Raw genomic sequence first — 10,172 nt, forward strand, 5'->3', positions numbered from 1 at the left:
AGATGGTTTTGGAAAGAGCAGATCTCACATAGCTAACTAATGTGTAGGAACATGAGGAGAGAATAGGACAGGTGCAATGTATAAAAGAACATGGAGAAAGCCTAGGGCTATTAGGCAGTGGTGTTTCGTGCTGGACTGATAAATTTAGGTTTCTCCGATAGCCAGACTGTGGCTGTGGAGAACCAACAGGAGGAAATGAGGGATACGGGCCGCCATCCAATAAGAAAAGGAAAGCTTCCAGATGAGATGTGTGAGGCAGAAAAGGAGAAGAGCCTCAGGATCCCTACTTCTCTGGTGGATCAGCACAAGGGTGTGTTGACAGGCTCTCTGTAGTAGTGCATGCCAAACCATTTCAGATACATCAGGAGGGCTGCAGGAGACCCTGCCTGCTCCCACTAAAACTAGAGACTCCCCTCAGTAGTGCTGCTCTGCCTCTGCTCTGGCCTTGGGGACGTTCACCTTCTCATGGGTAGGAGGATTGGAGTGTGCGGTAGGCTGCAAAGTGGAACTGGATTCACTCCCAAATGTCTGTCCCCATGTCCACCTACCCTCATCCTCTAACCATCTTTCCTCCCTTCAGGTACCACCAGACGTCCTGCCACTATGTGCTCCCTGCCCATGGCAAGATACTACATGTAAGTCCTGCTGTGTCTCTACCACTATCCCAGGCAGGGGTCTGGGGATCTGTACAGAAGGGAAATGATGCTGGGTCAGAGCCACACGGCTCACCTCAGAAATCTCAGGAGTCCCAGGGTGAAGCTTCCTCTCATCACAATGACAAGAGCCCTGCGTCCCGAGATTCCCCCCAATGCCAGCTGCCATTAGAAAGCCACCAGGAGACATCACTAACACCATTCTATAGATCTTGGAAGTGAGATTGAAGGCAGTTAGACGGCTTCCCCCATGGGTCACAGTGGCCAAAAAGCTGAGCCCAAATCAGGCTCCACATCCTTTTGGAAGGGGCAGACACAATTCTAAAGCTGGGGGACAGTGATGGTGACTCCGGCAGCAGTAATTCCCAGCCTGGTCTCCACTCCGGTCTGCATTTTGCCTTATTCCAGATTAGAATCCTTTTGTTCTAGTTGACTGCTTCATTGGTTCCCTCATTCTGACAGTTTCCCCCAGTGATGAAGGTAGAAACTGCTGCCTCTGAAGAGATGGGGCCCAGAGGCTCTCCCTTGCCTGAAAACTGACAGGCTGGATGGGGGTGGGAGGGCAGAACCATGACCTGTGCTGTCCTGTTCCAGAATCAAAGACACAGACCAGAAGGTTCTGTACACAAGAGATGGCCAGCTCCTGGTGGGAGATCCTGATGCAGACAGCTGCACTGCAGGTGAGCTGCCAACAGATCCCCCTCTGCATCTGCCATTGGGCTGCCTTCTTGCCTTCCCTCCCACAGCCAGAGGGCCAGTGCAGAGGCTGCATGCAGTGACAAGCAGCTGTGCCCTCTTCCAGTTAGTGGACATGGCCCCAACGGAGTCCAGGCTTGCCCTGCAGCCTGCACTGAGGATACCAGGTCTAGTTTCTCTGTTCAGTGAGACCTGTGAGGTGCCATGCGTTCATCTCCTGGCTCTCTTCTCTCCTCTCATCCCAGAGAAGATCTGCATACTTCCCAACCGAGGCCTAGACCGCACCAAGGTCCCCATCTTCCTGGGGACCCAGGGAGGGAGTCGCTGCTTGGCATGTGTAGAAACAGAAGCCGGACCTTCGCTGCAGCTGGAGGTAAGACACTCCTCCTCATCCAGGACGGAGGGGATACTGCACACCTGGCCTGAGCCCTAGGATGCTTTGGCACCTGTACACCCATCTGTGGGTTCCCAGACAGCTCCCTACGGATCCCAAGACCCTTGTCCCTGGGTCTGCAGAAAGCAGCTCCCTGGGAAAAGCACCTCTCTGGTATCGTTCTTTGACTATGCGCTCCCAAGCCCCTCTCTCCCACCAACTACCCCGCCCCCCGGCCTCCTGGCTATAGTCTTCCTTAGTTCCATTGTTCACTCTGCAGGATGTGAACATTGAGGACCTGTACAAGGGTGGCGAAGAGGCCGCACGCTTCACCTTCTTCCAGAGCAGCTTGGGCTCTGCCTTCAGGCTCGAGGCTGCTGCCTGGCCTGGCTGGTTCCTCTGTGGCCCGGCTGAGCCCCAGCAACCAGTAGGGCTCAGCAAGGAAAGTGAGCATTCAGGACGCACTGAGTTCTACTTTGAGCAGAGTCGGTAGGACGACAGGGAGTCTGCTGCTTCCAAACTAGCTCATTCCACTTGGAATCTGTGGGAGGAAGAATGATGGTGCTTCCCCAAAGATGTCACATCTTAATCCCCAGAACCTAAGCATGTGTTCTTGAACACAGCAAATAGGACTTGGCAAATGTGATTAAAGATCCTAGGTTCTCCAGGTGAGACCCATGGTGACAGTGAGGAAGGAGGGTGGGGTGAGAGAGAGGTTGGAAGATGCTCTGCTGCTAACGCTGCTGGTGGAGAGATGAGCCAGGGCCAGGAGGTGCAGGTGGTTTCTGAAAAAGGCAATGGGATAGATCCTCCAGGATGGCAAACTAATAAACCTGTGCTGTTTGAAGTCACTGTGTTAGTGGTTTGTTTGTTTGTTTGTTTTTTACAGCAGTGTTAGGTCATTACTCCAGGACCTCAGTCGGCCCTGTGTGCACTGGTCAGTGTAAGGGATAAGCTGCATTAGTGTTCTGCTTGGAAAGCTTCCCACTGCTCCTCTGGGACATGCAGAGCTGAAGGTCATGGTGGAATCTGCCAGTAGAGGCAACCTGTTCCATGTGAGAATGTCAACATGAACTTGGCTGAGGGCATGCCGTGGGGACTGGGACTCATTTTCAGAGCCTCAATCATTCTCCATTTCCTAGGGAATCTGTGATCAGGCTCAAGCCATGGAATTGGAACCCAGAGACAGGACTAGCTGCTGGTACTGCTCTGCTCATGTATATCCACTCAGCACACACCCAACACATTCTGAGTTTTTATTGTGGGCAGAACCTGAGATCAATGTCTATCCTCCAAATGACTATACCAGGCAACTGTTACCTCCACTGTACTGATGAGGAGAGGGAGTCAAGAGAAGTGAAATTGCCTAAACTGTAACTGTTGGAGTTCAAGATCAGACCCAGTGTATCTTACCATGACCCAAGGCATTCTACAGATTTTTATTTCCCTGCAGGAAATGGAGATAGTCCGGTGAACAAAACCAGACTTCCTTCCTTGGAGTTGGGTATGAGAAACACTAAACAAGAAAAAAAAAAAAAAAAGACAATTTACATGATCAAAGCAGAGAGCAGTGGTGTTCAGTGGGAACATGGGGCAGGGTGGTGGCAGGAGCTCTCTTTGTGGGAGCTCCCATTGTAGAAGTTTTATTGAGGAGGTGACACTGAAGACGAAGGACTGGCAGGAACTGGGATTTGGAATGCTCCAGGCAGAGGAACAGGTAATACATCCATCCTGAGATAGAAAGGTGCTGGTATATTCAGGTGAGAGCAGACAGTCATGAGGGGAGCAGGGGTGGCTGGGTGCTTGGAGGCAAAGGAGGGGAGGAACCGAGCAAGATCAGCACCCAGGAGTCCTGGAGAACCCTGAAGGTAAAGCAAGGACTTCAATGTATTTCAGTGTGGATGGGAAAGTATGGGAAAACTTGGCTGAGAAAGACTTGACGCTTCACAGCTCTGCCACATTTAGGTTCTTTCCCAAGCTGTCCTTCCCCAGCCTGCCTGTGACCCTAAGTCGCCTTGTCACCTGACATGATAATGTGTGCTCTGTGCTTTTGGAGGCAGATTCTGCCTTTGCATCGGTGCTGGCCAGAACACTGCTGAGGCATAGGGAGGCAATGAATTAGTACAGAATCCTCAACTAGCAGGAAGTTCACCACATCACATGAGGAGGGCTGGGATAGCAAGTGGACCAGATGTGTGGCAGCATGGTGGTGCAGCAGGCAGGGATGAACCTGGCAAGGATTCAGCAAGGAAAGCACATTGAATCTGGGCCTTGGAGGAGTTTTCCAGGTGGCGAACACAGAGATGGGCATTGCAATGAGGAAGCACCCCCTGGGAAGGTGTGCTGGGGTGTGGTGACTCATCAGTGAGGCTGGCACCCAGGGCCTGTGGCTGCACAGCTCATGTGCATACAGATGGGGGAAAGGGTGGGGTCCGGATGCCTTGTGAGGGAGTTTAGATTTCATCCAGAGGAATCACCCTGAGGAGTGCAGTCAAGCAGGGCGGGGGATTTGAAGCCTGCACCCCTGAAATCAATGTTGGCCTGACTTCAAAGCTGCTAAGGCTTTGGCTCATCAAGCATCTTCCTCCTACTCCTTCCCTCTTCCTCCTCTTTTTCTCCCTTGCCTTCTCTTCTAACCTGCCCTGGGGTCAGCTTCAGTGCTCTAGTTGGACTCTCCGTCTGACCCATGCTTTGTCACTGTGGCAGGCTATCTCCTTGGCTCACTTGCTCCAAGATAAACTTAGGCCTGCTGAAGTTGTAGAGGATGTCTTTGATCAGGCTGTGAGTCATGAGCTCATCAACAATTCAGAGCTCCACTGGGCAGGGAGAGAAGGATGTGAGGGAGACTTCTGGAGGATGCCTAGGAAACAATACAAAGAAAATACCTTTTTTTTTTTTAAATAAACACTTAGTGCCATTTTATTTGAAAGGTAAAGAGACAGAAACATTCCATCCACATTAGTTCACTCACCAACAGCCTGCTATATCCAAGGTTGGGCCAGGCAGGAGCCAGGGATTTGGCATTCTGCCTGGATCTCCTAGCTGGGTGACAGGGATTCAAGAAGTCAAGATCCCATCATCTGCTGCTCCCAGGATGTGAATCAGCAGGAAGCTAGACTGGAAGTGGACTGGAACCAAGTGGTCCCCCACAATGTTAGATGCCAGCAACCCAAGCAGCAACTTAACCTCTGTACCACACACCACCCGCAAAGAAAATAAATGATTAGCTGAAGTGGAAAGATTCTAGTTAGAGACTGTGGGGTGGTTTTTGATGGGCTAAAGTTAAGCTTTATTCTTTTAGGATATGAATGATCATTCATTCTGAATTGGGCTTGGATTCACTATCCCAGAGACCTGTGTTTTGGTATAGTGATTTAAGCTATGGTCTGTGATGCTAACATTCCATATGAATACCTGATCAAGTCCTGGCTATCCTGCTTCCAATTAGACTAGAATTAGACTTCCAGTTAGAACCTAGAAAAGCAGCAGAAGATGCCCCAAACTACTTGTACCCCTGCCACCTTTGTGGGAGGCCTGGATAGGTTTCTAGGTTCCTGGCCATTTAGGTAGTAACCAGCAGATGCAAGATCTGTCTGACTCTCCTTTCTTTCTCTGTAGCTTTTTAAAGCTACTTTGAATCCAAGACCCAAATACCATTGCAGCCTAATCACCTCCTAGTAAATTACTTTATCAGATGGCAACTCACTTTTGCTGATTCTTCTCCTGTGAACCTGCTGCATAGAGCCAGGTACACCAGGATCTGCACCAAGCTGGACAGCATCATCTACGTATGTGAAAGCAGCTCACATCTAGTTTATGGCAGTTCTGGATGAGCACTGGGAGGACGAAGGAGACGAAGACTTGGAGGATATGCTCCTTGCTCTTGAGATACCGTGTGTAAAGGGGAGACCCATACCTGTGCTAATGTGTAGTGACTTCTTGCACAGCCCAGGGACACCTGTTGGCATACAGACAGCACTCAGGCAGCTTGGATTCCAATTCTGCAGGACTCTGTGGTGAAGCAGTGATGGAACTTCTGGCTCTGGGGATTGCAAAGCAGGAAGTAGCAGCTCCCCTGTAGGCACAGTGTAGGGAAGCCAAGCACTTTCTTCTCCCACACCTCCAGACTCAGCCCCTATCTACCTTCTCCTTCCTTGGACACTGGCTGGAGTCACAAGAGCTGTTATGATGTCAGTGACTGGGAGAAGCATACTGGAAGCCTTGTCCATAACCCATACTTTGGAGTGGACTAGTAGGTGCAGAGTCAGCGTAAACAGGGAGTTGGAACACACAGTATGGCCCCAGTTCAGTTAGGCACTGTCAGGCAGCTGGTGGTGGGCAGGGTGGCTGTGTGCTCATGTCTATGTGTTGGGGGAGGAGGGTACTGATGGGGTTGGACAGTGTGCATGTGTTTGTGTGCATGGATCCCCATGTGCTCTGTGTGCACGTGAGTACATGTGCGTGTCCACAGCAGACTGAAGGTGGAGGCTCCGTTTGATTCCGAGGGAGCGTTGTTTCCCTGCATATTTGTAAAATGTATAGGCACTCCACGAATGACATGCCAAAACAGATTAATGAACATCAGCTTGGGTTAATGTCTTGAGTCTGGAGCACTGACGTTTGGGTTGTATTTATATATTTCTAGTTATAGTTTATGTCACTTAAGGGACTTATTATGATTTCACCAAAACAGTCTATCCACAGAGCAAATGCCAACCTGCACTGAAAAGGTACAAATTCTAAGCAATCCAGGAGTAGGATTCCCAGCAGCCATTTCAGAGGCAGTGTAATCTTTGGACTGCAGGTGGCGACAGAGATCAACTGTGCCAGTGACTGAAGGTTGGGCCTGGGAGCTGTCATTAAAGAGAACTTAACTCTGCCAATGCTTATTCTCTCCTGAACAGCAACCTCTGTGCCCCAAGTTTCTACCTCTTTATAACAGCATGTGAAACTTGAACACATGCCAACTTTGCAGAGCCCTGTGTGTTCCTTCCTTCTGACAACAACAGCACATTCCTGACATAGCACCTATTTGCTTGGAGCTTACAGATGTGAGACACATGCAGAGTTATGGGATATATTTTTTTTTTTGTATCTGTGTGAAGGAGCACATTACATATTTCCACAGAACAAGGATGCTTCCGCACATTGTTTTCCTGCATACTCATTCCCTCCAAGTCACTTGGGATGCCCTTGGCCCAGCTCCGGTCATGAAGTATGGCAATGGGGGGAGGAGGTGGGTGGGAGCCTTGAGTAATGGCAGAGGCTTTTCTAACTGGAACATTCTGCACAAATGGCTCTGGGGATCTGTTGCCATAGGCCCGATAGAGCAAAAGTAGTGCTGGTCAGGTATCTCCCTAGGGGACACAGGGAACACTTTTCCAACGAGTACGCATGGATTTATGGTCAGGGGAGATAGAAGGGGTTATCTATGGTCTCTTTTTTCTGTATGTCTATGCATTCTCTCTGCCTCAGTCACACTGGCCTCCAAAGACACACAGCAAACACAGGGTATTTGCACTAGCTCTCTGCAAGGAAGGCTTGTTTTGTGGTGATCTGCTTGGCTTGCTTCTTAGGTGACGTCTACCCTGATCATTCCACGACACAGTTTAGTACATACTCCCTCAAAACTCAGTCCTGCTAAGTTACTTATCAGGCTATATCCTAACACACACTCTGACTTGCTTTGTATTTATTGTGCTTTTGCCCTTCACTCTCCCACCAAAACACCAGACCCACAGGGTGAAGGCTTTTGCTCTGCTTTGTTTGTTTATGTATTACCAGCATGTACAAGCATTTATGATATGTGTCAGGCATTCAGGGACATGCCTGGCTGAAGAAAGGGTAAATAGACAAGGTAATTGGGAGAATACTTGGTTGGTTAGATCTCCAAGACATGAATTCTCTGGAATCTCAAGCAGGATTCCCAAAATAGTCCAACTTGGAGTCTAGCCCGTAGGGAGGATAGCACCAGGTGGGGAGTAGTAACTAGAGGTTCTGCACCTTAGAGAGAGGGTGAAGGGGGATGGATGGAGTCTTGGAGCTCCCAGATAATGTCTGAAATACCATGTGTGTGGAGCCTTAGTTACCTATAGCTTGGTAGCGAGCCAACCCAAAACTTAGTAACCTTAACAGTTTATCATTCTCACAAGTTTGTGGTTGGTTTGCTCACTGCCTGATTGATTGCTCAGGTGGGCTGTAATATCCAAGATGATTCCAGCCATAAATCTGATGGTTGGCTCTGATGGTCTGGTAAAAAGCCATGACTCTCCCCAACATGCCCCTTCATTCTCTGTTGACTGGAGTGACTGTCTTATGGAACATGGTTAGGACTACTTCTCAAGAGAGGCTAAGTGGAAGCTGCAAATCCTCCTGAGGTCTCTGTCCCAGAACTCATGTAGTCACTCCTTGCACATCCTTAGGGGTCCAAGTAGGTCACAAGATTCCACCTCTTGAAGGGGAGTGGCAAACAATTAATAACATCAAGTCACTGTGAGCAAGTAGCAGACTGGCAGAGAGCTTGGGACGCCTGAAGGTTCTCTCTTGGTTGTCAAGTTGCACCTCCCCAAGAAACTGACATGGGAGCCAGGAGCCTCTGTATTCATTCCTTTATTCATCAGTCATTCACAAATGCTACTGAGCACACCTGGTGATTAGAGGCAGTGCTGGGCATCGGAGTTACAGAAATAGATGGGCTCCAGTACTTGGTGCTCCAAAAGAAGATGGGGGAGCCAACCTTGCCCATTTCCTCTAACGTGCTCTTCATCTTGCTCAGTGATTCTATGCCAAGAACCCAAAGGAGAGAGAGAGCTTTTCAGAGGGAAGTGAAGCTCTGGTTCTGTGGAAGGGAAACAGGGAGAAGTCAGTTCCGGAGGCAAGGCAAGTTTCTAAGACTGGAGGGGCACGGGTCCAAGTCATTTGGAAGAGCAACCCTAGAGAGCAGAGGATTTGTACCCTAATAAATGACTGCTAAAGCGGAGCTTCCCCTCACCTTAGAGTAACAACCTCTGATGTCCCTGACAGTATTATGGTAAAGAGACTTACTATTCTGGTGTTTGCTTCCTTTTTCTTCTCCTTTCTCTCTATCTTTTTTCCTTCTGTGTATTTGCAGAATCCTGCTTTAGCGTCTGCATTGGGCACTAAGTGTGAGAGTTGACTTCTCAGCCTCTTCAACTTCACACAACTCCTCAGCCTTTCCTGCTCTCCCAATGCCGGAAGTCCATGTTGCACCGCAGAAAGAGCTTCATCGATGGTTTTCAATGATTCAGAGCTATGACTGCAACCTGACAGGCTGACCAAATAAATGTCTTTGTACTCTTAACAGCAGGCTGGCCCCTGATCCAAGGCTACCTCCATCATTTACCCTTCACAATGAAGATAGTACACACTCAGGAGTTTACTGTGTGAAGTAGCAGTAAGCCCCAGGGCAGAGGTTCTTAGATTCTCTTGGCCACAGAATACAGTCAAGTGAAATGCTACTTGAAGCTTCTTGTGCTGCTACCCCAAAGTCACTCACACAAGCTTGAAGTACTGAGCACAGGAACTGAGCTTCTTAGGGGTCCTTCCAGTGACACTTGGGGAGAGTCTGCAGATCCCTGGTGCCTACTGGATTTCACTTCATACTCAACCATTTCTGAATAGGAAGGGTTTTTCAGCATCACCAACCTGAACATGTCCTTGTCACATGTTTTTTAAAAAGAGCTGCCGGCTGTTAATCATGAGTCTGTCTTCAGCAGTTAAATCCCAATTAGGAGATGCAACCCTTGCTATGTTTGTGTTCCCATAACACAAAGGGATGGACTCAAATGGGAAGTTGAAAAATCAAAACATAACTCTCCGTTATGGAACCATACACTACATGTGACTCAACATGTCATTCTTTGCTCACACTGATTAGTCACACAAAATCATGGAAAATCATCCTCATGAAGAGAAGCTGCTCAGCTGTCATTATTTCCCTGCACACCCTGCAAAAGAAGACCGAAAAAAAAAAAAGCCGAGTAGATGATCCATTATGGAAATCCAGGGAAACTTAGTTTCAAGACTTCACACCTCCTCCCAACATGAGAATCTTGAAAAACATAAATTTAGGGTCCACCAGGAACAGAAGTTGCTGTTCTAAGGCTGGCTAGAGTGGGACCAGGAGTATGGTGTGTTGATTGAGAGTTCAAGTTTGATGTTGCATTCTTCCCTGACCTGGAGGTTGGGTCTCTCTGCCTTCTCTGTTGTTCTTCATTGTGGTTTCATTGTGTCTTCATTGTGCCACATTCCAGGCCTGAAGATTCACTTGGCCAAAGCAATGGGAGTTCTTGTGCTGAAGAAATCATGACAAGAAAATGGGGAAGCAGTAGAGCCCAGCCCCACACACCCTGCACAGCCTGCTGCGGGGTGGCAGTAGTGATTGCTTATCTCCCCATCGACATTCCGATTATATGAGCACCAGTCTATGG

General features: G+C 48.9%; 1 protein-coding gene across 1 annotated transcript; it reads left to right on the forward strand.

Annotated features, from left to right (window-relative positions):
* Nucleotides 1–603: 603 nt before the first annotated feature.
* IL1F10 (interleukin 1 family member 10) lies at nt 604–2,215 on the forward strand. Its single transcript, XM_040994089.1, has 4 exons — nt 604–635; nt 1,248–1,333; nt 1,595–1,722; nt 2,003–2,215. The coding sequence occupies exons 1-4, from the start codon at nt 604–606 to the stop codon at nt 2,213–2,215; spliced, it is 459 nt and encodes a 152-aa protein (XP_040850023.1).
* Nucleotides 2,216–10,172: the final 7,957 nt, after the last annotated feature.

This window comes from Ochotona curzoniae, unplaced genomic scaffold (genome assembly GCF_017591425.1).
Source record: "Ochotona curzoniae isolate NIBS_2020 unplaced genomic scaffold, NIBS_Ocur_1.0 contig_883, whole genome shotgun sequence".
Taxonomy (NCBI): Eukaryota; Metazoa; Chordata; class Mammalia; order Lagomorpha; family Ochotonidae; genus Ochotona; species Ochotona curzoniae.

What these genes read in the sequence shown, in the direction of transcription:
- IL1F10 (XM_040994089.1), top strand. Translation starts at nt 604, where the DNA reads ATGTGCTCCCTGCCCATGGCAAGATACTACAT. An exon ending in CCCATGGCAAGATACTACAT is followed by an intron (nt 636 to 1,247) that starts GTAAGTCCTGCT and finishes GTCCTGTTCCAG; the next exon opens with AATCAAAGACACAGACCAGA. An exon ending in TGCAGACAGCTGCACTGCAG is followed by an intron (nt 1,334 to 1,594) that starts GTGAGCTGCCAA and finishes CTCTCATCCCAG; the next exon opens with AGAAGATCTGCATACTTCCC.